Here is a 27,885-nt window from a genome sequence, read left to right on the forward strand (position 1 = left end):
TTAGTTGGTTGGACCAATTAAGTCTCAAGGATGTTTTCGTTGCCTTTTTAGGGAAAAAAGGACCTTATATGGCAGGCCCTTTGTATCAGTAAGCACCCCAACATACACAAGGGGGCCTGATATAACAAGTTCTTAGATCTGCATTCATAAAAGGAAAGGTTACTCTGAAGGGTTAACAATTGCTTTAATCAAGCACATGTTATCATTCCTTTAACCAAGGACATATATCATTCACCTAGTTCAGGGGAGTCATCATCCTAAACTTCAAAGAAAATGCAAAGAAATCAAAAGTCAACAGACATGCTTCCAAAATGTCTGGCCATTAACCTGCATAACATCTTTACCAGAGAGAGAACATCTGGGTTTTCAAAACTGGGGGCTCCTTAGTGGCTTCCAGAGTCCTCCTCTGGCCCAAACTTCCTGTCAGTAAGCCCTAAAATAAAACTGCACCTCAGAGTCTTTATATACTTTTTAGAACCAGAGGGCATAACATCCCTAGAGAACCGGAGCCTCATTAACAAAAGGCATGGGCTTTCTTACAAATCTTCCCAGGCTGGGCAATGGGTGGGAAAGATTCTGCCTAGTCACATTCACATAAGGGCATTAAGCAGCAAGAGATCCTATTTTACTTGCCATTACACCCTTTAAGTTTTCTTCTTATAGTAGATGTTGCTCTTAGCACTTTGTAGAATTTTGTGAGCCTTTATATTGGATGTTTCCTCTGGATTACGACCCCAGAATGCTATATATTTATTTATATACACATATAATAAATATACATGCATATATGTGTATAGCACATATTTGTATATAATATGGTATATATATGTGTGTGTGTATGTATGTGCATATATATGTGTGTGTATACATATATATATATTTAGGTAGAGATGTGTTTTGATCTGTTTTCGTTGGAGGCAATATTCACATCAATGAGATCACAGATCTCATCGTATGCATTGTATCTACACATACGTTTTGTAGAGGCATATATATGTAACACATGTATAAGTATGCATGCATGTAGACATACATGCATATATTCACTCCAATGGATCTATGATCTTATTGATTACTTCCAGTGATATGGATCACAAGACATCTCTGCCTGCTCATCTTGTGAATTTTTTGTCCATGTTCTATCATAAATTTACTATGAAAATACACCCAACATGCTACAAGGCTTTCTTTACTTTTGCTTGGCATTGTGAAGGTACTAGTGGAGCACAAGGGCTGTCTTCTGGGTAACCTTCACTCTTGTCAAATGACCAGCTCTGTTTTTGTATATACATACAGAAGTATACATTTCTTTGCTAACTTTTACTCTTCCTTTACAATTTCCTGTTTTGTGATCTGTTGTAGCTTACTGCTACACATCCTGTATTTTTACATTGCCCTCTGGGTGATGGTATCCACAAATAAATGCACACACGTATGTATATAGAGTCAGCAGCTCTTGAAGAACTGTATAGTAACTTATATATGTGTGTGAGAATTTCAGTCCTTGTCAGTAGAGGGAGTATGAACACTGATTAAAACATAGTTTCCGTGAAGTATTGAAGTGTATACTTAGAACTCTTGATAATTCCAGTTATTGTGTAAGTCCAATAAATGCTTTCTGAACCACATTCAATCAAGTTTCACAAATGTTTCTACTTCTGTTTCTCTCTTTGGCCCTAAATACAATTTGAAACTTCCAGAACAATGAGAGACAGAAAACATAGGCTCCACTAGTCTCCTACACAGCTGTGGGCTTAAAGTTAGTTTTCCTCTTTAGTTCCCAGTTTCTCTTCTTCTGTCAAATTGAGGGAGTTGGACTAATGGTTGCTAAGGTCCTTTTCCATCCCTAGTGGTTTGGGATTCAATGTACACATTTACTGGCTTCAGTTCAGTCATTTTTCAGTCTTGTCCAACTCTTAATTGACCCTATTTGAGGTTTTCTTGGCAAAGATACTGTAGGGTTTGCCATGTCTTTCTCCAGCTTATTTTACAGATGAGGAAACTGAGGCAAATATGGTTAAGTGACTTGTCACTTAATTCACACAGCTACTAAGAGTCTGAGGCCAGATTTAAATTCGGGAAGATGAGTCTTCCTGACTCTAGACCTGGCACCCTATCCACTGTGCCATTTAGCTACCCTTTTACTGGCTAGGCCTTTCTAATATGATCCTTAACAGTTTGGCATTGCTTGTTCACCCCAATAGGAGAGAGAGGGAGGAAACATTTCATATACTTTCCTGCCATTTCCTCCCAGTGGCCAGTGGTTTGTATTTATAGGAATGAGAACTATACATACCTCTTCAAACTCCAATGGACTCTTGGGTGCTTTTGCCACTCTCAGTGTGTGGGAGTAGGGGAGTGTTTGGGAAAGAGTGAATTTGGAATGGGAACATTTGGAGTTAGATTCCTGCATCTGTCACTCTGCTAGCTTTGTAATCATGGGCAAGTCACACCACACCGGGCTTTAGTTTCCTCATCTGTAAAATGAAGGGAATTGGACTTGAATCAGTATTGATAAAACTCAAATGGAAATGGGGCCAATAATCCATACGGATCCCTGTCAACCCCATGTTGACATAGTTTTAAAATATATTTTTATCTATTTTAATTGCATTTTTATTTATTTTGTTCAGTATTTCCTAGATATAGATTAATCTGGTTTGGGCACTCCAGAGTGTTTAGGAGCATGTGGCCCGAGGACAGGTGTTTGACACCTGGATTAGGTGATCGCTAAGGTCTCTTTTAGCTCTAACCTTTTGATCATAAAAAGACAATATTGTATCATGGGTGCTATTTGTGCGTATTGCGTACAGCTTGTGGTTCTTGGGAATTTCACAATGAAAAGCAGCCATGGAAGTGGCTGAGGCATTCAATGAGGCTTTCAGTGAGAAAAAGTGTTTTCTCTTTCTGAGAAGAATCAGTTGCATCTGACAAAGTATTAAAATTGGAGACCTTGGAGATGAGGGAACCATTAATTGAAATCATTTAGATGTGAGTTAGAACTCTCTCTTCCATTGATTTAACACAGTCCAGTGGTTTCATTCTGGTATTGATTGCTTTTGTTAATGAACATATTAGTTTGGAAAGATTTAGTCACATTGTAGAAAAAAAAGTAATTAGATCATGACTGAAATATAAAGAACTGGTCATGCAAAGCTGAGCCAATTAATTTGGTAATCTAAACTCTCAGTATGGCTTGTTACAGTCCCTAAAGTCAATGTGGCCTTGTGGTTCCAACTGGGTTCCAATTCTGGTTCAGATGTTGATTGGGTGATGTTGAGAAGTCCTTTAATCTCCCTGGGCTTCCCCACTTCTCATTTTTCTTTCCCTTGATCCAGACCTGTTATTTCATCCATGTAGAGAATTCCTGCTAGAGGAAATTCCCTCCACCTATTCAGATAGCTAATTTCTCTACCATACAATTGACTAGGGACTCTGAGAAGTTGTGTCCCTGATTGTATAACGAGTGTATTTCAGTGACAAGACCTGGTTCCAGAAAACCAAGTCTGTCCCTTGAAATACACTAACCACTGTCTCTCCTCGTCTATAAAGTAGGGATATTGTGAGCTAATACCTACCTCAGAAGATTGTTCCCAGGGTCAAATGAGATAATGTCTTATAAAATGCTTTGTAAACCTTGAAACACTATATAAATGAGAGCTATTACCATTATGACCTACTAGAGAGTTTGTGGGTTTACGAGCATAATTCTTCAATGATTTCCAGTTTTTTTCCTCAGCTCCTTTTTTATAAGGTGATCCTAGAGGCATGTAGAACCAGAATGTTAATAACTCACACTGCATATTTTGCCTGAAAAAAACTGCAATTTTGAGGCTCACTGTACCATGGCAAAAGGTGGAAAGGAGTCATTTAGGTCAATAATTAATACTGCTCCCACGCTGCAACATTGGACTGCCTCTACAGCAAGTCAGATGGACATGTATATAAATCAGTCATTAAAATGACTATAGCGTTACCCCATGAAAACTCAACAAGGCAGATTAGGAGTGGGCCAGACCATCTACAAATGATCCAATAGTAAATATGCAAGTGGACAGTGATGGCCTAATAACAACACTCCCCCTCCTCTAGTCATCACCTTAGCTGTGATTGTGTAGATAAAAGTGTCTAGAAAGGGCTGAAGCAAAACATGTTGTTTGATGAGGTGCAACAGTTAGTTGGATGCCATCCAGATAGTGGTGATGGCAGCTAAACATTGTTATAAATGCACAGAAGAGGGAACTTTGGTTGTTGCAAAGTATGGAAACAATAGAAATATTTTGGCTTCTGGAAAATATAATATATAAAATTATAGATACACAGTGTACATATATACACATGTGGATGTATATATTATTTCTATATATTATATGTATGTTTGCATGCCAACATACTGCATATTTTGGTTGTTGTTCAATCATTTCAGTCAAATTTGACTCTTTGTGACCCCATTTTGGGGTTTTCTTGGCAAAGATACTCGAGTGGTTTGCCATTTCCTTCTCCAACTCATTTGTGCAGAAGAGGAACTGAGGCAAACAGGGTTAAGTGACTTGTCCAATGTCACACAACTTCTAAGGGAGGCCAGATTTTAATTCAGAAGATGAGTCTTCCTGACTTTAGAGCAAGCACTCTATTTACTGTGCCATCTAGCTGTTCCTGTGAGCTCCATTCATCGTGTTGGGCTGGGGTGGCTGACCCCGTTACTACCACCGCTACTCAGCTATTGAGTGCCCTCCTACTTCCTCTCCATCTCTTCTCCAGACCATGTGTGTTTCTTTAAGAACTTCAGCTGTGACTCCATTCTGTCTATTGGTTCAAAGATCAGGTTAGTCCCAAATCACTTTTCAGGGTTGACAGTGGAACTCTTGTCCATGTGAACTACAAATCCCAAGGTACCATTCAACTCTCACACTCCACTTAATTATAAACCAGGAGTTAGCCTGGAAATAAAAATCTGTAAAAGGACTAACAAAAATACTAAATGGACAAACTTAAGTCTGAGGTATTATTCTTGAGAAAAAGAAAGTACTGTAGCCTAATAGAAAGAAAGCCAGAACAAGATGGAAGACTTGTGTTCAAGTCTTGCCACTTGTATATGCTATAGTGGCTGTGAGACTAAGAAGTAAGTCATTTAACCATTCAATGCCCCAAGCAAATCTCTAGGACTCTGTATGAGTCACAGATGGAGTGACTGATCTATACTGATAGAGGGAGTTTCCACACAAGGAATTTCTTGAAGTAATGGAATCACAGAATAACATAACAAAGGATGTTTTAGAAAATAACAACTCTAAGATATGCCAAGATAAGCCCATAATGACACTGAAGGCTGCTGCGGCCAGCACAGTCCAGCAGGTCCGGGGTGGTTACGGGGCTCATAGACCAAGGATGAAAGACAGGTGGGACACAGCAGTCTCAACAAGCTGAGTTTATTCTAGACATACTGAGCCAATAAATTGGGGGTTGGGGTGCTTCAATAGTGAAAAACCATAGGGGTAGCGATTGAGGCATGAAACGGAACAGATCGTGATAAGTAGCAAGGGAGGCCTCAAGGCCTCTTTATCGAATGTTATCCTGTGTAGCAGGGGCCCTGATTCCTGGAACTTCAACACCTGAATTCAAGGATGTGCACCTGAGAACAATATATCACTTAACTTCTAAAGTCAGCTACTCTCCCTTGGAGGAGGGGAACTCTGGATAAGGGGCTCTTTCAAACCCCTCAAGGTTCTCTACAGAAGGCATCCTGGCCAATAGATCAAATGTTGGCTCTTTACTGTAGTAGATAGAAAGGACCTTGCAGATCATCTAGTCCAACTCCTTCATTTTGTGGGTAAGGAAACTGAGGCCAAAAGTACTAACTCAAGATCCCATAGGTAGATCTTAGCAGAGATCGGATTTGAACCAAGTCCTCTGATCTAATGCAGTAAAATTTATTAATCTGGATGGTGTCTACTTTCTATCCCTTCACATTTCATTGTTCTTTTCTTTAATATTAATAGTAAAGACCTGTGCTTTGCTTCTTAAGCAAATCTTAAATATTAAAAAATATTTTGATGCTTTTTTTGTACACCTGACATTTCCCAATGTCATCTCCACTCCCCAAGTCTGTCATAAAACTCTTTCCTGTAGCAAAAAAAAAAAAATAATAATCAAGCAAAATATGATCCCATGTCACAGTTGTCACTGGTAATCTGCCACTTCTTTATCAGGATGAGGGACATGTCAGTCAGTCAGTAATCATTTATCAGGAATACAGGCATAGACAAAAGATAGTTCCTGCCCTCAAGAGGCTCATAATTTAATAGGAGAAAACAGTATATGGCATGATGAAGTCTATATCTGGGTGGGAAATGATGAGATGATTACGCTAGGCACCTTCCTTAAATGATCTAGGAGGAGCTTTCTGATGTCCTCCTTCCTCCATCTCCACTAAGATAAAGGGAAAGATTTTCGAGGCAGGGGTTACTGAGGAAGTATGAGTTTCAGAGTTGATGCCATCTTGTAAGATGTGAGTTCTTGGAGATCAAGAAGTCCTGAAAATCACTCAGATGGGGAATTGTGTATCTTCTTTCATAATCTCTCTGGTCCCAAGAGTAGCCATTGGTTAAACTTGACTTCCCACTGCTTATATCTATACATGTGATATTTTCTACCAGTACCAAAATAGATGAAGGTGGCAGCTTATGTAGTCAGTATAGACTATCCCTTTTTATAGGGATGTGATCTCTAAGATTCCTTTCAGTGATATGATCTTATGTTAAATATTTTTTATTAGTGTATCTTGAGAAACTAGGAATTTTATCCTACCTAGGTGTTAATTTAGAAGATAACTTACCCAAACAAAAATTTCTCTTTGGCTATTAGGACACCTATGGTTTAATGTGAGGTTGTTTGAAATGAGATCGATCTGAATAATAAAAAGAAAATTGATAATATCACGGTAACTTTTCCACCAGAAACATTCAACCCTTCAGTATTATATTTTCTAACTATCCCAAAATCTTAGACACAGTATTTCAAATCATGTATACTTTGTGATTTTAAAAAATATCTATGTATCCTCCCCCTCTTTTGTTTTCCATTACAGGGGACCAAAATTCTCCAGATGTTCATGTGGTATCTGAATCCACGGCAGGTCTTTGATCTTTCTCAGGAAGGGCCGAGAGATGCGTAAGTTCTGAAATACCCACCAGGATACTCACTGGTCAAAACTTTCCTTTATTCTTTTGAGCTGGTGAGAAGAACCTAGAAGAGGTAGGTGGGAAGGACACATTCACCCTCACACACTCCCACTTACTCACACACACACACGCACATTGTTTTGTAACAGTCTTCAATTTTAGATTGACATAGAGAATAATGGTTCTGTAATAGCTTATTGGAAAGAGTGAAGCCTCTTCTATGGAGTAGACCGAGTACTGGCCTTGTAGTTGTTTTAGATTTGTGCACAGTGGATAGAGAGCTGGACCTAGAGTCAGGAAGACCTGAGTTGAGATCCAGCCTCAGACATTTACTAGTTATATGACCTTGAATAAGTCACTTACCCTCTGTTTCCCTCAGTTTCTGAAATGATGATAATAATTGCACCCACCTCCAAAATGGTGAGGATCAAATGGGATAATATACGTAAAGTGCTTAGCGCAGTGACTGACGCATAGTAGGTATTATATAAATGCTAGATGGTGATGATAATGACAATGATGACAGTAATCAATCCTTACCCTGAAATGTATTGGCTGCACGACCATCAACAATCATTTAAACTATCAGTGCTCCAGTCTTTTAAGTCTCTGAGACTTTAAGCTAGGTTGACAGTATCCATTTTGGTAGATCCATACATCAGTGAAGTTAAAGATCCAGACCCTCAAAATCTTGTAGTCACTTCACTGACCATTTCCCCTATCTCTTAACTGTCACTGTTTCTCAGGTACCAGTCTACTTATTCACCCACTTTCTTTTTAATCCTATTTATTTCTCCCTTTAGCCTATTTATTTGTCCTATTTATTTCTCTGATCACTTCCTAACAAATTGACCTATTTATTGACTCACTCCTTTGATTGTACCTGAATGTCAGTGAACATGGAGTTGTTGGTAACTCTGAGTGTGTGTTTGTGTGTTTGTATCCTTGGTATGCATGCATCTTTGGTGTGTTTCTTGGGTAGGTATCTTTGCATGTACAGCAGGAGTGAGCTGTTAAATTATGTGAGTGTGGGTGTATGTATCTGTTAGTATATCTGGATGTGGAGAATGTTTGAATATGTGTGTGGTTATTTCTGAGCATGTGCATGCTCATGGATGAGAGGGACCATATGTGTGCTCTTTTGATGGATGATATGTGGGAAATTCATAATCTTTCCAGAACTGCTCCTGAGTTCCTTTGGACTGTTCATGTATAAAAGTGGCTTTCTACGAGGCAAAGTTTAATCCTGTTTCTTTATATTTTTAGGGGGCAGGAGTTAGGGAGAAAAGGTAAAGGAAAAGAGTGACTCCTTTGCCACCATCCAGCTGTTTCTCACCCCTCTCCCCAGATAATGTTGCCATCTCCTCACTGATATTGAGTGTGCCTAGGGTTGGAACATGGCAAATACTGGTTTAATAATGGTTAAAATAAAGCTTGGTAAACTCTAAAATACTTTACATGCTGCAAATCACCATATTAATGTGAATTATTATTTTTAGCCTAGTTGGAGCAGGGAGGCAGCATGTTATAGTAATACTAGCATTTATAGAACACCTTAGGTTTGCAAACCATTGTCTCATTTTTATCCTTACAACAACCTTGGGAGCTAGGTGCTATTATTCCTTCCAGTTTATAGAGGAGGGCACTAATGATTTGCCTCCAGGGCCACTTAGCTGATAAGTGTCTAAGGCAGAATTTGCATTCAGTCTTCCTGATTCTAGACCCAGTGCTCCATCCATTACACCACCTAACTTCTAAAAGACACAGAACTTGGAATTGGGAAGACCTAGGGTGGAATGCCCTCTCAAACATTGAGTAATTGTGTGGTTCTGGGCTTGTCACTTAACCTGCTTTGAGCCCTAGCTTCTTTACCCGAAAAAAAAGGGAAAAAATATTTTAGAGACTATATGATATGGTACAAAAAGGAGGATTTGGAGTCAAGACCTGAATTCCAGTTTCCACTGTGCCACTTACTTTGTGACTTGGAGTGAGTCATTTGACTTCTCTGTCTATAAAATGAGGAAGAATTGATTAGCTCTGAGGCTTACTGTGAAGTTCAAGTGAGATAATGTATGGAAAGTACCTTACAAACCCTAAAGGAGTATGCGAATATTAATTATTATTATCTAGTCTGACAATTTGTACATGAAGAAACTGAGGTTAATTGATTCTAACTGGTTTGCCAGGGAGTGGGTAAATTGAGACTAGACCCTGCTTTTTAAGTCCCAATCCAGCGAGATCTAAGGACTTGATTTTTGTGAAAGACTTAGCACAATACCCAACACATAGTAAATGCTTTAAAAATGCTTGCTGATTTCCCTTCCCTTCTCTAATTTGGTACTTTCTGCTCTACTATGCCTCATCATCTTCATTATGAGTTAGTCAATAAATGTTAAATGCCTGCCATGTGCCAGTCACTGTGCCAAGCCCCAGGAATACAGAAAAAGATAAAAGCTAGTCATTGCTCTAACAGAGCTCACAGTCTAGTAGAGTGACAATGTATAAACAACTGTGTACAAACAGGCTATATAACAGGATAAATAGGAAATAATTAGCAGAGCAAAGGCACTGGAAAGGAGAAGGGTCATTGCTGTTACTGTCACTCGGATTGTTTTTAAACCCGTTGAAAACAAGCTTTTTGTGTAATGGAAAAACCAACATATTAGGAGGTCACTGGAGAATACAGTATTTGTAAGATCATTCCTGCTCAGATTCTATTACATTCTTTGCCACTAGGGTTTGCTGCAGGATTTTGAAAAGCCCTTTCTTCTCTGGGCTCAGTCTCCTTAAGGCTTCTTGACTCAACTAGCTTGTCATTTGTCTGTTGTCTTTTCTGGCTAGTTTTAATGCAATTGTATACCTTTCAGAGAGCACTGAGAAGAATGTCAATAAAAAAAAGTTTATTTGGGGCAAATTGTTTAATTAATGCTTGAGGATCAGCATATATGAAAACTGATTTGATACACATAATTTCTGAGGGGTTGGATCACTCATCTTCTCTAAGGTATACAGCAGCATGCCCTTTTTGTATACCTGGCAAGAGAATTTCAGGATATTAAAAACCAAAAGACCTGATTTCAGATTCTGACAGATATCAAGAACAATCAGGAAAAACCCAACCCCAAATCATTATATTCTGTTGTATCTGTATGTGTGTGTGTGTGTGTGTGTGTGTGTGTCTGTCTGTCTGTCTGTCTGTCTGTGTGTTTTCTTCCCACCTACTTTCTCTGGTAAACTTCATAAATTTGATGGTGAAGAATCTAGCCTAGAAAAAGTATGTGAGCTAGGAAGAAAGACCCCTAGATTTGAGTCAGACACCTGGAGTTTTACATCTTTGCTCTGCATCCTCCTGCCTATGTGACCTCGCACAAATAACTGAACCACCTCACTAGGCTTCAGCTACTTCTCTCCCTCACCCCACATAGCTAATGCATTGCCACATCTTGCCATTTCTACCTCTGAAATGTCTCTTCTATCTGGCCTTGGCTCTCTACTCCCACAGCTGCCATCTTAGATCAGGCTCCCACCACGTTTTGCTGGATTATTTCAATAATCTCCCAATTAGTCTTCTTGTTTCAAATCTCTTACTACTACCAAAGTAATTTTCCTTAAACATGGATGTGATCATATGAATTATCTACTTATTGCCTGCAGGATAAAATATAAACTACTTTGAGCTTTTAAAGCCCCTCACAACATGGCCCTGGCCTATATTCATTATATACCACTCACCCTTCCTCACTCTGTGATCCAGCCCAACAGGCCTTCTGTTCTTCCTACATGATTGTCTATGTCTGTGTCTTTGCACTGGCCATTAACCAAGCCTAAAGATACTCTCTCCTCATTTCTGTCTCCAAGGCCTCCTAGCAAGTGGAGGGACCAGGGCATCTTGAAAGAAGCGAGAGATTTCAAACATTACCTTCTACATGAAGCCTTTCTTGATTCTCCCCCCCCCCCAATTATTAATGACCTCTTCCTAATAAATAGCTTTGTTTTTAACTACTTTGTATATATCTGGATTTATTTAAGTTATATTCATGCCATATATATGTATATTATATATATACATATGCATCTATATTCTCATATATAGTTGTCTATCCCATTAAAATGTAAATTTTTTTCAAGTAGGGATCATTTATTTCATTTTTTTTTTTGTATCCTCGATGTCTAGCACAGTGTCTGGAATATTGTAGGCACTTAATATATGCTTATCATTGGATCAGCTAGATAGTCTCAAAGCTCCCTTCAGCTCTAAATTCCTGATTCTTTGGTCAGAATGGATGACAAGTGAGGGGAGGCAGCTAGAATCAACCATGGCATTTCCCTGAAAAGTAAAAGTAGAAGAAATATAAAGGCTGTTTTCTAGTAAGTAAATATAGTTCTTATTGAGAAAGAGTGGAAAAAAGAGAGGTAAAAAAGGCTGGAAAGATTTTTTAGAGAGGATCAAGATTAAGTGAGGGTTAAACAGGGCTGAAAGAAGAACAAATTGATGAAGGCAAGAGTCATACTGAGAAGGGGTAGAAATTTTGTACCTTTTAAAATTCCAGACAGAGAGTTGATAATTGGAGACCTTCGTTCCTTTCCCATCTTTGATGTGAATGTTGGTGTTTCTGCTTCCCATTGTCATGCCAGCGGGAGCTCCCTGATGCCACTGTTGTATGGGACTCAAACTCTGGTTTGACAGGGCCAGCTTATTGTGTGATTTTTCTTTTGTTAATATGGACTTTTTTTCTTTCTTCTGCAAGGCTTGAGCTTTACAGAAAAGTGCCGAATCTTCGAATCCTGGCCTGCGGCGGGGATGGAACGGTAGGTACATGAAATGATCCCCATTTTAATTTCTGTTGCTATTTTCCTTTGGTTTCCATAGGGTAACAAGACTTCTTTATTCCTACCTTACTTTGCCTTCCCCTCTCATCTTGAGGTTCTGCCTATCAAGGGGTGATTTTCCCCCCATATCTCCTTTATCTAGTTAGTCTAACGGGAAATTAACCAGGTTTAAAAAATATATGGTCAGTGAGAACAACCAGCACAGCCTGGTGGAATTACTATCAGGAAGGTGACAGATTAAGTTTCTGAGGGAGGCAGAGAATTCTATCCCTACTGCAACTACCCAATTCCAAAGCTTTGTTAAATATCTGTACTATTTTAGTAGCTTTTAAACCTAAAGTAGGAAGAGAATCTTTCCATCCATTCTTCCATTCAAACACCTACAAAGTGCCTACTTTGTGCAGAGGCAATTTACTGGGGATACAAGGACAAAAGAAGAAACAATCCCTGACCTCAAGTTGTTTATAGGGTTCTACATACTCTTGCCATTGATCTGCATTAAATTCTCTTTCTTCCTGTCCACCCAAGTCTTCGGTGGTTCCCTATGGTAAGTCCCAATTCCTTAGTCCAGCATTCAAAGCACGCTGAAATGTGGGTCTAGTCTGCTGTTACTGTCCACTTCTTTAAGCAGATTGTAGTTAGTATCTCCCGAGTGCACCATCTTTATTTTCATATCTTTACCTTTGCTCCTGTTCCTTCATTGTAGAAGGAGTCCTCAGACTTTTCCCATCCTTCAAGGCCCATGCTTCCTTCCCTGAGCACTCTAGAACTCAGAGGTTTCTAGTCCTCTTCTGTATTCCTGTGATGTTCCTCATCCATACTATCTATACCATTCTTTTGGCACAAATACTACCTTTGAATACTATTACTTTATGTTAATGATAAATTCATGCATCATTTTACTACTGTAGTCTCATGCCTCTTTATCCAGCATGGAAACTTTGTGAGGGCCTGAACCATGGATGTATTATGTGTCTTTGCATTCTCTTACAATTCTCAGCAATCATTCGACAAGAATTTGTTAAGCACTTTTGTTTGCCAGGCACTGTGCCAAGAAGCTAGAGATAAAAAGTAAGGTAAAAATATGGCCCTTGGCCTCAAAGAGCTCACTTTGCATATAAAAGGCGCACACTTATTTGTTAAAAGAATGGTTAAATCTGTATCATCTTATTTCTAACCTAAATATTAATACTAATCTAGATTTTTCTCATGTTAAACTTAAAGGAATTTCTTTTAGCATTTTTAACATGACCATATTCTAAATCTAATAATTTTGTTTATCAGTAATAAATGCAAAAATGAATTAAAATGGCAGATAAAAGTATCACAATGTACACACAAAAAATATATTGCTTAGCTTGTGAATGACTGAGGGTATTATTCCAAACTTCTCTGGCTCTGTTATCTTCCTGAGCACAGATTCACCAGCCCTTGTTTTTCCTTCATTTCTCTATATGATTTCCCTCCACTTTCCAGCATACGCAGCAGAAGGTGGCACATTTGCGGTTGTGTAAAGAACTCCAAACTCTTATATTTGATGAAAATTAATGCTTCATTGTCTTCCCTAAAGCCATTATGTCTCAGAATGAAAATCTTACTCAAAATGCATCAGCCTGTGCTCGAAACAAAGCTAGCAGCCGGATGCCCGACGGCTGTTGCCATCATGACTGTCTCTCCTCTGACAAAAGGGGAGGGCTTGGTGTTGAGGACCCACCTCCTTGCTATGCAAGGAGAAGAAAAAGATTCTCCAGACTGGGAAAGGGTGAGAACAGTCAGCCTACATTTTCTCATCTCTTGTGCCAAAAAAAGTCCTTATCTTTGGGTTATCGTTTCTCAGGCAAATTAATTAACTGAGCAGGCTCTTTTGTCTCTTATACGTGCTCAGCAACATTTTGGGTAACTTGGGGTGAAAGAAAGTGAAGACATTCTAAAATGTAGCCCCTTTCCCTTGAGGAAATTGCTGTTTTACTGGTAAGGAAGACTTAGAAAGGAAGTGTGACATCCTAGATTGAGTACTGGACTTGGAGGATAGAAGAGTTCCAGTCTTGCCTTTGAGAACGTACCATCTGTATGATCTTGGGCAAGCTACTTAACTTTTCTGATACTTGGTTTCCTCATCTGTAAACTAAGAGCATTGGATTGGATGACCTTGAAGATTTTTCCCAGCTTTATATTTATAATCCTTCTAGGACAGCACTGTAGTCTGACCTCATTTTATCTTGTTTTTGCAGTTACCAGGAAAAATTTCAGGGACTCAGATACAAGATTCTTTATGTCTCCTGATATTTTAGCTGGAGTTTGTTTTCATCCGATCCTTTGCTCCTTTTTTTTTTTTTTCTGCTGCTGCAGTGCTGGCTTGTTTATGCCTTCTCCTGCTATTCTGAGGAAAAGAATTTTTAAAGGCCTGTTGTTTGTTCAGGACTGCTTTGCAAATCTGGGGGTGGGACACTCTACTACTAAGGCCTTTAAGGGAAGAGAGAAGAAGAACGCAGCACAGGGCCTTAGTGATTGTAATGGGAAGGAAGGAAGAAGGGAAGTTGTGGTCAGTCTTGTAGCCATGGTCAGAACAGCTGTTTAACAAGGACATTATTGAAGGATTACTTTAATCAGGAACCTACTCACCTTGACTAGAGGATGGCTAGCTCTCAGTTGTCAATCGTGTAACAGAAGAGGTTTCAGGACCTCAACATTAATTGTACTGTGAGTCAGGAAGGCAGGTTATAGATGCCTCTGAAGGTTTTCTTGTGCCAAAAGATATAGGCTTAACTTCATGTTTTCAGAGTCATGTCAGACTTTGCCCCATAGTCGCTGAAATGATGAGATTTCAGAGCATCTGTAGCTAGTTTAGAAAGTGAATCCCTTGGTATGAATAGGGAATATCTTTTTTATTCCAACCAAATTCTTCCTCCATTTTTAGCTGAGAGGAGATGTGCCAGGGGATCAGGGAGACAATTCACAGTCAACGTCCTTCATAGAACATCCATACTTTGCAACTGCTGAGCAGTTTTGATCTTCTTACCTCTCTCATCAGTAGAGTCTGGTAAAAGTCCAGGGGATAAAAATTCCAGTGATCCTCGGGATGGCCTGTGAGGCCTTAGAGAAAGCTACACCAAAAGGTAGATGTTACAGACAAGCTGACTTTGGGTCACTACAAGAAATAACATTCTAACAAGAGCTTTTTAATAATGGAATGGACTCCCATGGGAGACAATCAACTTCCTCTGACTGGAGGTGTTAAAGCATAGAAGGGATAGATATTTCTCAGGGATGCTGGAGAAAGGATTGTATTCTTTGGGAAGGAGGTTTGACTAAATGATTTCTAAGGTTCCTTCTAACCAGGACATTTGTTGATTTGAACATCTAGTAATACTTCATGGATTATTTATGTAGGGTTCCTTCCCTCACTTTGATTGGTACCAGATGTCAACTCTTGTTTGTTTTTTTTTTAGTTCTCATGAATTCATATTCTGATTTCCTTTCTCTTCCATCAGTGCCAGTCTGTGAATTCTTTTTTCCCATTGGAGTTACCAGGTGGTGTAGTTGACCCCAATTGCCCATTCTAATGCGAGGTGGATGTATCACCAGTCAAGCAAATTTGTTAGCAGCAGGTTTAAACTGAATGGATGTCTCACTCAGTATATATAGTTTCTGACATTTCAGCATCAGTTCCTTTTCAGAAGACCTATGGTTTGAGTTGATTACAGACTTAACATAAACTGGCACCACAGGATAGCCTCCAAAGAAATGAAATCTATTTTGTATTGAGTGAATCAACGGAAGAATTAATCATAGGAGCCATTTATTACTTTTGTGACCTTGGGAAGTCACTGAACCTCTTTGGGTCTTGGTTTCCCTGTCTGTAAAATTAAAGGTATTGGATCATGTCTAAAGCACTTTCCTATCCTATATTTATGACTCTATAAAGTAACTTTCATCTAATGCTAAGAACACTGGACAATGGTCAGAAGACCTGAGGGTTAGTCCCAGCTATCCCATTGCCATGATCTGGAGCAAGTAATTTTGTTCTTTCTGTAGTTCAGTCTCCTCATCTGCATAAGTGGGAGACTGCCGTTGAATGAGTCCCTTCCAGATTTCAGATTCTACGACACCAGATTCTTTATTGATCAAATTGCATCTTCAATATTTTGTCCAATTCCCCATTTTTCTAATTAAATTATACATTTAAGTGGGTGAGTCATGTGTGTTTTTTGTTTTTGTTTTGTGAACTGATATGGTTAACAATACTGTACACATCATAGGCACTCAATAAATGTTTAATTCCTTGACCCTATTTTCATTTTCAGACCTTAGTACTTTCTTGGGGGTAATGAGTCGTATATGTTTACTTCACCTTGGGATCGTCATGTCCCTAATACTAGACTCTATGCCTTTCTTAATCTGGCCCAAGTTTGCTTTTTTTGGTCACCATATTTTTCTGTCTGCTCCTATTCAGCTGACTTTCCATGTCTAACCTCCAGATTTTTTGAGCCAAGTTGTCATCTAGCAATACTTCCCTAAAATTCATACTTGTGAAACTGATTTTTAAAGCCAATTATAAAATGTTCTGTTTGTTCATATTTAATTTCATCTTCATCAATTCAGTTCAGTGTCCAAGCTTGTCAATATAACTTTTGCATCCTGATTCTGTCATCTAGTGTGTTAGCCCTCCTTCCCAAATTTGTGTTGTCTGCAAATTTGATAAATATGTCGTCTATGTTTTTAGCCAAGTCTGTGACAAAAGTGGTAAATTAGAGACAGAATATTCTTTCAAAGGGCTCTTTGCTCTTGGACTAAATGTACAATATGTTTATTGGTGGAAAGAATATGTGGAAAGGTTGGCATTGAATTATTTCAGACCTGAAACTTTCTTTAAAAATGTTACCTCTTGAAGTCAGTTAAGAAGTAAATGAATGGATGATTGCATCTAGTTTTGTTTATGTAGGACATGCTCTAAATGATGATTTTCATTTCAAGATGATTACCATTCTGGAGTGAGTTTAAAAGTTTAAAATAAAGAATGTTCTCTTCCAAAGATGGTTTCTGTTTTTACAAAAAAAAAAAAACAACACAAACCCAAACCAAAAAAAAAAAAAATAAGCCAAACTCTTCCATATGATTATTATTAAAGGCTGCTTTTTCCTCTCCTTACCTCTAGTCAGTCCCCTGGGAAATGCTTCTCTCTCATATAGTTTTTTTCTCTCTCCCTTTTGGTTCCCACTCTGTCTATAGGTCGGTTGGATCCTTTCCATCCTCGATGAACTTCAACTCAGTCCCCAGCCTCCTGTTGGGGTTCTTCCTCTGGGTACTGGGAATGACCTGGCTCGAACTCTCAACTGGGGAGGGGTAAGGACTAGCTCTCAAAGGCCTGTAGTGATACAAGACAGGTCATTTTGCCAAGAAATCGTTTTTCTGTAACAAGCAGATGTTTTAACATGAGATCAGGATGTATCTTCATCTAGAATAATAATTTAAGTTTAGGGGTTAAAGGGACATGATGAATGTCCAGGAACCATGATCCAATCCAATTGATTTTTCAGATTCTCTTATAATTAGGTGTAAGTCATGAAAGTGCTTGGTGTGGAACAAAGGAGTATGTGACAGGACTTTTTCACATAAATCCTACTTTAATCAAGTCTTCTCAATAGGCAGTGAAAAGAAGTGGGATGTTATATTTTATCATTCCGTCCTATGTTGAGCACTAATTGGAGGACCAAATCCAGGTCACAGTTACATCTTTCCCCCACCCCGTGGAAGTAATTCCTTCCTTTGTGCTGATATACTTCTCTGTATTTCAAGCTATTATTTCTAAAATGGTGATCCTGATAGAAGAACGACCATAGCTAGTAATGGGAGCGACCAGCTAAGTTTGTATCATGAGCCAGTTACAAGCTAGCTCAGCAGGAAGTAGTGAAAGTTATTGATCTGCAAGCTATCTTGCCTTTTTTTTCTTCCAGAATGCAGATGGTGAGGAGGCACTGTTGACTAGCAGCTTTGATATTTATCATCATCACAGGAATAGTTCTGTCTCTAATGACATTGCACATGAGTAGCTTCCTTAAAGCTAAAACTTCTGGTGTCATGGAGAGGGAGCTTGATGTCATAGGCTGCAATTCAGTAAACTCTCACAGGAAATAAGTTTTCCTTTCCTGGGGAGGGGGGAGGGGAGCTGGACTTCTCTCATCTATAACAACTTTTTGTCCTCTTCCAAAACTTGTTCCAAGTTTGCAGTCAGGGTGATTAGGTCATTGAGTTTTTTGGTTCTACTGTGTTTTAGTTGACTTCTGTTCCAGTAGCACAAAGAATAGGGCTGCTAGGAAGGTGAGAAGGGGGGACTGAGGAGAACAAAGCTCCTTGCTAGGTATTACTTTCCGTATCTTCTACATCCTTAGCCTGACTCTTTGCCAAATTTTGCCTTACCCAAACTTAAATTTTGGGTATATTCTCAATGTGAGATTTCTAGGAGCAGGAAAGAGTGGTGTCCTATAGTCTGTCAGTCAGTGAGCATTTATTAAGTGCCTACTATGTGCCAGTGATACACACTGGGGATAAAAAAAAGGCAAAAGAGTCTCTGTTCATAAGGAGTTCATAATCTAACTGGGATGACAACAAGAAAAAAAAACCAGATAGGTACAATCAAGCTGTATATGGGATAAATAGGAAATAACAGAAGGAAGGCACCAGAATTAAGAAAGGATAGGAGAGGCTGTAGTGAACTCTATAAACCAGCTGCTGTTATGTCTTTATGATCATGAAAGGCTATATTCCTGACAGGTAAAGTTACTGGCTTCAGGAGAAGGGCTCTCTTGACTCACAGCTGTCTAGCCTTAGGTGGTTTTTTTGCATGTCCTTTTGAGCTAAATTCTAGGAATACAAGTAAGTATGTGAGGAAAAGTTTCACTTAGAATTGGTTGTCTGTAAAATAAACAGTTCTCCATAGGAGAGAGGTTCCTCTTTTCATGCATATCTTCAAAAGGAAGGGTTTTTGTTTTTATTTTTTGCAATTTCAACCTTGCCTGTTTAAGGAATAAATACTTGGTGCCCAGGAAGGCAGGGAGTAAGTAATGTGTGTGTTTTCTGATCCCCTAGGGTTACACAGATGAACCTGTCTCCAAGATATTGTGCCATGTGGAAGATGGAACTATTGTGCAGCTAGATCGATGGAATCTCCATGTAGAAAGAAACCCTGATTTGCCCCCTGAAGAACTTGAAGATGGTGTATGCAAGGTTAGAAGGATATTTCTTCAGTAGAGGACCTTAAAATAGCAACCTGAATTATAGGAAACAGGTCCTTCATTTCCTGGTAGGGGAATCTCCCTGTGATTCCTTTTTGTGGGATTAAGGAGTGCCATCTTAGTTGAGGATTCAGCATAGCCTTATCAAATACTTGTTCCTCTTAGACTTAGAAATGATTAAATTCCATAGTCTCTTCCAAAGGTCAGCCAATTCATCCTCTTTCCCTTCTAGGCAGAATTGTGTAATAATATGACAAGAGATGTATTTTTCAAATTTCTGATCCCTCAAGGTTATTCTTATCCCCATATCCAGGATATTGATATCTCGATTTGCGATCTGTAGCAAGAAAGGCAACTACTCCTACCTCATCCAATATCTTGGTCGTGTGGTCTTCCTCATGGCCAGATTGAATACAGCCCACATCAGATTTAGTCCATTTTCACCACCTGCATTGTCCTCACTGGAAATATAGGATACCTAGTCACAATCTTTCTTCAGCCTTAACTTTTGAGCTGACGTTTTAGGAACCAAGGTACATTTTCCAAAATCTGGCAGAACTAAGCTTTAAAGAATAAATGAATTAGTTCTCAGTTTTAGCCATAATTTCAGATCTACACAATAGACTCTTCTGAATGTGTAAATACTCAATATTGTTTTCCTCCTGTCCCCCTTCAATGTCTAGTAATATACACACATACATAAACATACACATGTTTATGTAGTTACATGTATATATACACACATATGACTATGTCTATACACACATGTGTCATACATAATGCAGTTTACTCACCATCATTGAGTTGTACATTTTGACTTATTTCTCTAGTAGTAGAGATAGAGATGGAAGGGATACATCTATATTCTCTTACCTTGTCTTTTTTTCACCACCATCATTGCCTGTGGTATACCTTTATTTGTGGTATGCATTCATTACATGAGAGATTGTGGTTAGAGATGTTGTTGGTAGTCATGGAATAACTAACTTGTCCACATTGGGTGGGTGAAGGAGAAGAAATAAGTATATAGGAGCTATTGTATTAAGCATTGTGCTAAGTGTTTTTGCAAGATAAGGTGATATTATCATCATTTATTTTACATTTGGGGAAACTGATGTAGACAGGGGTTTAGCTAATTTCTCAGGATCAAACAGTTAGTAAGTGTCTGAGACTGGATTTGAACTTAGGTCCTTCTGTTTCCAAGCCAGCACTCTATTTACTGTTCCACTTAGTTGCTCCCAAGCTTGATCTGTAAATCTGGTCTAGATTCCTAGTCAGAAGCACCCATTTTCTTTTGTCTAGAGAAATCAAGGAGATTTTTTTTGCCTTGTCTTCATCATTTATTTACTTATTCCATGAACTAGAAGTTGAAAGACTTCCTCTGTTTCACAGTAGACCATCTGAACAGTCAGCAGTAGTAGAATGGTGCTGTTAAAATAGGAAACATCTCTTTGGACACCATGAAATTAGTGCTAATTATAAAGCATGTGACTAGAAAGAGCAGGACCCAAACTAAAATAAGTAACCCATGTGGTCACCATGAGGCAGCCTGTCTCCTACACATGGTGATGGTCAGACTATTATTAGACTATCCCATTCACTTCTGGTCTTTACAGTGTGAAGAATTGGAAGCCCCCTTAATGGCAAAAGAAACACAAGTCAGAGAATTCTTTAAAAATGAGATTTTTGGAAGAATATTGAAAGGGATTTGGATTTTTTAGCTTGGAGAAGCTAAAGAGTAATTTAATAAATGTTCCTCAAGCCTAAGGAGGGCTATTATTTAGAAAATGGTGGCTGGGTTTTCTCTTTAGTTTATTCTCAGTAATATTAAGAAAAGGAAGTCATAGCTTAATGAACTTAAGTGGTTTAGAAGGATAATGTTTTCACCACAGGTAGGTTAGCTATACTATGTTGTTTTTACACAGTTTTGGTATTTTGTGAAAGTCTGGGGAAACAGTAATGTTTCAGATACAGATTGAGCAGCAATTTCAGTTTCTATTTCAGCTCAGCAGTTTCTGAGTTTCTATCATTCTCCTCTGTGACAACCTTTCATATTTCTGTTTCGACCATTCCCAAGGATCCTGTTAAGTGAGATCTATCAGTCTATCCTGTTTCAATCCAATTCAGTAAACATATTTTAAATGTTCACTATAATCAAGATATTCTACCATAGTATAGTTCTTGCCCTCAAGAAGTTTATATTCTACTTCATGTTATTTCTAATATACAGTCCATCTTTGGTCACCCAATGAGTCCCTACTTTTATGTCACAAAAGAAGATTTCTTCTGTAGTAAAAGGTTCTCCCTCTTTGATGCTCAACCAGATGGAAAATTTTGGTGGTTATAGGGAAAGTGAGACATGGCAATAATTTCCTAGATATGGTATTTCTAATATCAAGTGGCCTACTATGTGTCTTGTGCATGTTTGTTGAACTGATAAGAATGAGGCACAATCCTGCTTCAGCAGAGAGATAATACAATTAACCTGTCCTCCCAGTGAAGATGAATTGGTTCATTCGACTTTCATTTAACATGCTTTCATGCTGGGGTTATGATCAAAAGGTTGAGTCCATGAGAGATCTGTTACCCATTCGCCACTCGCCATGCACTTTTCTAATTTTGCTTCAGTTTAGTGACAAGAGAAAGATTATCTCAGCAGTTGCATTTTGCTCTGAGCAACATGAAGCTTGTTTTGGTGCAGCATGCCTGGCTATTTTCCTTCTGCTTTATCCCGGACAAAAAGGCTTGGGCTGGCCTTTAGGATTCTAGGATGTTAGAGCTGGAAAGGCCATAGCCATTATAATTTAGTCCAGTTCCCTGATTTATCAGGCTAAGGCTCAGGGGGGTGAAATGACCCATGCTCTTTTCATTCTGCCACACTTTTGGCAGTCAATCAATCAATCATGAGGGGTAGCTATGAGAGAGAACCCACATAAAGTAGGGAAGTTTTTTTTTTCATGGGTTAATGATGTGGTAATTCAGACTATGGGACACAGTTTGAATTAGTGGAATGTTCAAATTAGAATTTTTCTTTTTGGAAATTTAGATTATCATTACTTTCAAGTGTAGTGACTTTGGATCAACAGTTTAAATGTGTTTCCAAGTAGAGGCCCCACCATAAGTACTTACAGAAGAGATATAGTTCATTTTAAATGAGCTATTTCTGCCTGCCAAATGTTCTAACGCTTTTTTTCTCTTAAGGAAATATTTTATGTATATGTGCACACACATATCCCCAGTGCTTAGCACACTGCCTGGCACATAGTAGGTGTATAATAAATACTTATAGACTGACTGACACATAGATACACATATATTTGCTAGACAAATTCAGTTTAAGCAGTGTACTGTTTCGGGTCCTATCATCACAAAATTGAGACCAGTGAATTATGCATTTGGTATTTGCATTTTGTTATTGATTTTGTTGCACTTCTCTTTTTTTTTTTTTTTTTTTAGCTGTAATTCCTTTCCTTGAACTTTTCCAGAGGAGTTTCTGGTCTTAAATTCATTGCCCTTTTCCCTTATTTTTGGGATTTCAATTGGGAGGGATAAGCCAACGACTGGTCACACCTGGCATCATAAAGTGTCTTTGCCTTTTCACCTTTGTCAGTCAGCTTTACATGGATCTCTGTTTGTCATTACAGCTTCCCCTCAATGTTTTCAATAATTACTTCAGCCTTGGATTTGATGCTCATGTTACACTGGAATTCCATGAATCCCGAGGTGAGAAACATCTTTTGCGCTTATACTAGGATAGAACGAACTGGCATTAAACTTACTATTATTGCCATTCTTTTGCTGGAGACCTGAGGTGAAATATAAGTACACAGCGGATAGGGACAGATATTGATATCCCATATTTATAACAGAACATTCACGAGAATATTTGAATTCTTCCTTCCTTCTCCCCAAATCTCTCTTTAGACCTCTCTCTCATAGAGGTCAATACAAAACAGACCAGACATCGAAATAAGAAGGAAGAAAGAGTTTGAAGAAAGGAGGATGGTTTATAAATGCCCAGAATGATGTGAAGGGGACAAATTTGACTACAGTATTTCTTTCCTCATTATTTACAACATAACCAATCAGATGGATTAGGATGATGGTTTATGATGCGAAGAGTGAGGTTGTTTTAACCTCTACATGTTTCTGATTTGAGAACCAACATGAAAAACAAAAATAGACCATAAGCAAAATATTTCCTTTATTGCTGTTAAATCTCAAAACGGCACTAAGACTTTTGGGACATGTTGTGTCATGTATGTATTTTGGGAACACTGGGGTATGATTTTAGTTTTTGTTTCTTTGAATTCCATCAGATCTTGTTCCATTTGAATTTTTGTGATTGTGTTCTAAAATGATTTTTAGGAAGTTGGTTTGTGTAGAGTCATTTTGCAACAGTAAATTCAGTACTATTGAAGGTTTGCTTGTTGCTGACAGCTACCTCATCTTTTCTGTCATCAAAGATGAGACTCTGTTAAAGATGAGTAGCCACAGGCATTGCAACATTACTCTCAAATATTCCTGATAAGTAATTGAGTATAGCTTTCATTTTGGAGTCCAAATATTTTGTTGTTCAGTCATATTCAACTCTTCATGACCCCATTTAGGGTTTTCTTAGCAAAGATAATTTGTCATTTCCTTCTCCAGCTCATTTTACAGATGAGGAAACTGAGGCAAACAGGGTTAAGTGACTTCCCCAGGATCACCCAGCTAGTAAGTATCTGAAGCTGGATTTGAACTCAGGTCTTCCTGAATCCAAGCCCAGTATTCTATTTATTGCACCACCTACCAGCAAACTGAAGAATTTAAGGTCCACCTGACTCCTAAGTTTCATATAGAGTCTGACCCATCTTTAAACAAAGAAAACAAAAATTTCTTTAAATAGAAGTATGTTATGCTTCTGATAGTCTGGAATCTATACATTTTTTATAATGAGATCACAACTACATTTATTTATCTAAGATAAGATATTTGGTGATCTAGGGTCATTGTTGGAAATATGTCATTCACCAGCACTGCTGCTTGTTGTTCAGATATTTAAAGTGACATTCAGAATCAATAGCCTGAATAGTCTAGTTGTTAGCAGTAGACAGGTATGCCTTTCAATTATAGCATGATGATGCATAACATTGGAAGGAGTCTTTAGATGAAAAAATACTCATTGTGAATTTTGCTCCAGAGGGGAGGGTAATTATTCCCAGGGTGTTTTATATGGACCCCAGCAGGGAGATGGGGCAATGCATAGTGGTTCAGTAGATAGAGTGCCAAGACTGAAGTCAGGAAGATGCATTTTCCTGAGTTCAAATCTGACCTCAGATACTAGTTGTGTGACCCTGGATAAGTCACTTAGCCCTGTTTCCCTCAGTTTCCTCATCTGTAAAATGAGCTGAAGAAGAAAATGGCAAACTACTCCAGTATCTTTGCTAAGAAAACCTCAAATGGGGTCATGAAGAGTCACACATGACTGAAAAAAACCACTGAGCAGCAAGGTGGTCAACTTTGGAATTCTGATGACTTGAAACTAGCCTTTCACCATTTTCTACAGAGGATGTTATGGAGCAGAGCAATCTGAATGTGACAGAGTTTGGAGAATGGTCTTCTAGTTGACCTACTAATGCATCATAATTCCACCTTTGGATGGGAATGTTTTTTGACTCACTGGATATTTATCTTCTCAATCAGACATCTTGGTGTATTTTTGTGTTTAATTTCCTTTGTGGAAGTAATTTGGAGAGGTCCACGAGTTATGTCTAGAATCAGAGTGTGATCAGAATCAGACAGTGATTGCTAGGAAAAATGCCTCTATGAAACATTTTATCCCCAGATTTGTCTATAGGCAACATGTTTAATGTATTTTAATCTGAAATCCTTTCATACTACTTTGGAGTAAAACACTCTTGGAGTAATTACTTCCCATCCCCACTCCATCCCTGGGACAGAATTCTGTGGGGGAGGAGGCAGCATTTAGATTCAATGATTTCCCTTGCTTTACTTTTCACGTATTTTACAGCATCATCCACTTCACTGCATGTTAAAGAAATAGTTTAATGGTAATTTAGAACCTTGTGGAGGGACTAGAGCAGTGTGCATATCATATAGTGAATGTTTCATGTTTGGGGTAGAAATATTTTATTTTTACTTGACTTCATCCAAACTCATCAACAACTGATGATCACTGAGGCAATTTAACTGTGGATGCCCAGCCATATTAAAGGGCCTCCCCAGGGCCATCCTTCTGTGCTTCTTGGAGCCTCTGTTTTGTAGAATTCTCATTAGGTAAGTATGTGTAAAGTGAGAGGCACCTTGTTTCAGTGGTATCCTGGTTATGATACCAGCTAAAATTGAATTTATGGAAAAACTTGAGGAAGTTCTGTGTGGTTTCGATTGGTTGTGAGTCTGAGTGAAAAAAAAGGGAGCTGTGGATTTGGAATTTCTAGTGGCTTACATTTGGACTATTTAGACAAGGCAAAAGCTTCAAGCCTTTCAGGGTCTACTCAATTTTTATCATAGCTTTTTTCCATAAAAGGCAGCCATTCTAAGCTCCTTGATTATTTATTTGAAAAGAAGAATTTTTTTACCTTAAACTTAGCAGCATGAACTTTCCAGAATGCTAAACAATTTATGAATAGTACATTAAGATGAACATAAAACATTTTAATAAAAACAGAACTACAGCTTACTGGGCTGGAATTCTGTTTAAACCCAAAGTATCAGATGACACTGAGGCACTGATTGCTTATAATTCAAAATTAAAAACATTTGTAGAGCAGAATAATGCTTAAATTGACAAGGACATCCTTATTATCATAGAAATAGTATATACATGTATATGTATATATGAACAAGTCCTTAATAAATGCTTGTTGATTGAAGTTACATGTACTGTCAATTACAATCACTCTATTAGAAGCTTTATAGTAGAAAGTGATTTGTATAGCAAGATAAAGATGTGTCATTGAAGAAAAGTTTTTATGAACTATATTAGTAAAATCATTGCAGCATATAATTATGTTAACTCTAAATGAAGCAGTACTGCAGAGTTTCCTCTATGTTATCCTAGCAGATGTAGAACATGTAATGACCTTGCAGTGGTGTGATAAAAATACCTGCTTCCATACTTGAAAAAATCATTATGGTCTATGCTCACCCTCATGCCATTTGTCATTTCTTATGTACTGTTATATGTTTGTGTTTTGTTTTATTTTTGAACCAGTAAAAGTTATTCCATTGAGATAGCAATAGCTAATATTTATACATAATTAATTATGTGCCAAACATTGTATTAAGTGCATTGCAATTGTTATCTCATTTGATTTTCACAACAACCCTGGGAGGGAGGGACTGTTATTATCCTCATTTTATGGAAAAGGAAACTGAGACAAACAGGTTAAATGACTTGTCCAGGGTTCTACTTCTGGTAAGTAGAAATCTGAAGCTGGATTTGAACTCGGGTCTCCCTGATTTCTGTGCCACCTGTGCACCACATAGGGAACTCTTCATGAGGAAATGTTATCAACACAGATTGACACTTGCTCTAGAGAGCCACCAAGGGCATTGGGTTGTTAAAGGATTTGTCCTTCGTCAAATAGTCAGCATGTGCCAGAATGGGGACTTGATTGTAGATCTTTGGGCACCTAGGTTAGCTGTACGTTACATTTACTATTTCTTAATAGAAAGGAAGAAAATGGAATCAACATTTTCCCACTGTATTTACTCAGAATTTTGTTGCCTTTAATGATGTTTTCATTTATTTTAGCAGCTTCGTGGTGCCATGGTGCTTAGAGTGCTGGGTCTGGAATCAGGAAGACTCTTCTTCCTGAGTTCAAATATGACCTCAGACATTTACTAGCTGTGTGATCCTGGGCAAGTCATTTAACCCAGTTTGCCTCAGTTTCCTAATCTGTAAAATGAGCTGGAGAAGGAAATCGCAAACCACTCCAGTATCTCTGCCAAGAAAACCCCAAATAGGGTCAATGAAGAATCGAACACAACTGAAAGCAACTGAATAACAAGATGTGTTGTTGTATTAGTATTTCTTCATCCTGATCCCTTTGTATGTGTATCTGTCCAAGTTTATAATGTGGTCCTACTAAGGATAGCTCTCAAGCAAAATCAGTGGTGTGGAAGACCCTCAAGTTCCTTGACTCTTTACTCAAAGTTAATATGACCCAGTAAGTAAAAGCATAGATGTATTTGGCTATATAGACAGCTAAAGGATTTGACTATCAAAAACTTGAGTTCAAGGATCAGTTGTTCCAAACACAAGCAGTCTGCAAAAAAAACATCTCAGAGCAAGTGGCAATATTAGAGTTCAAAGATCTTGAGCTCTGAAGAGACCTCCCTCTAAAGCAGGAATAAAATGAGATCCAACATCAACTTTGTTAGAATGCACCACATTTTTGGAATCAAGCTCTAAGGTCCTATTATTGAGGTAAACAAATCTGTCGTGAGCACAGCACATGAGGCTAGGAGCTGGAGACAGGCATCATGAAGTCCCAAAGTAGCATTTGCAAGGAATCTGTTAACTGGAAGGAAGGCTAGGATATGTTAGGAAAGCAAGTTGGTGCAAATGGAAGGCTCAGCTAGTTCCAGCTTCCTGACAACTTTAAGCCCAAGAGAGTGGTGGAAGGGTGGTGGTG

At 38.4% G+C, this 27,885-nt stretch overlaps 1 protein-coding gene across 1 annotated transcript in view; it reads left to right on the forward strand.

The window, feature by feature from the left end:
- DGKI (diacylglycerol kinase iota) overlaps window positions 1-27,885 on the forward strand; it is a 552,077-nt gene that overhangs the window by 279,630 nt on the left and 244,562 nt on the right. The window contains exons 11-15 of the mRNA XM_072652615.1: window positions 7,088-7,170; window positions 11,930-11,990; window positions 17,241-17,354; window positions 19,098-19,235; window positions 22,888-22,966. Coding sequence (XP_072508716.1) covers window positions 7,088-7,170; window positions 11,930-11,990; window positions 17,241-17,354; window positions 19,098-19,235; window positions 22,888-22,966 — 475 coding nt within the window. The remainder of the gene's footprint in view (window positions 1-7,087; window positions 7,171-11,929; window positions 11,991-17,240; window positions 17,355-19,097; window positions 19,236-22,887; window positions 22,967-27,885) is intronic.

This window comes from Notamacropus eugenii, chromosome 3 (genome assembly GCF_028372415.1).
Source record: "Notamacropus eugenii isolate mMacEug1 chromosome 3, mMacEug1.pri_v2, whole genome shotgun sequence".
Classification (NCBI taxonomy): Eukaryota; Metazoa; Chordata; class Mammalia; order Diprotodontia; family Macropodidae; genus Notamacropus; species Notamacropus eugenii.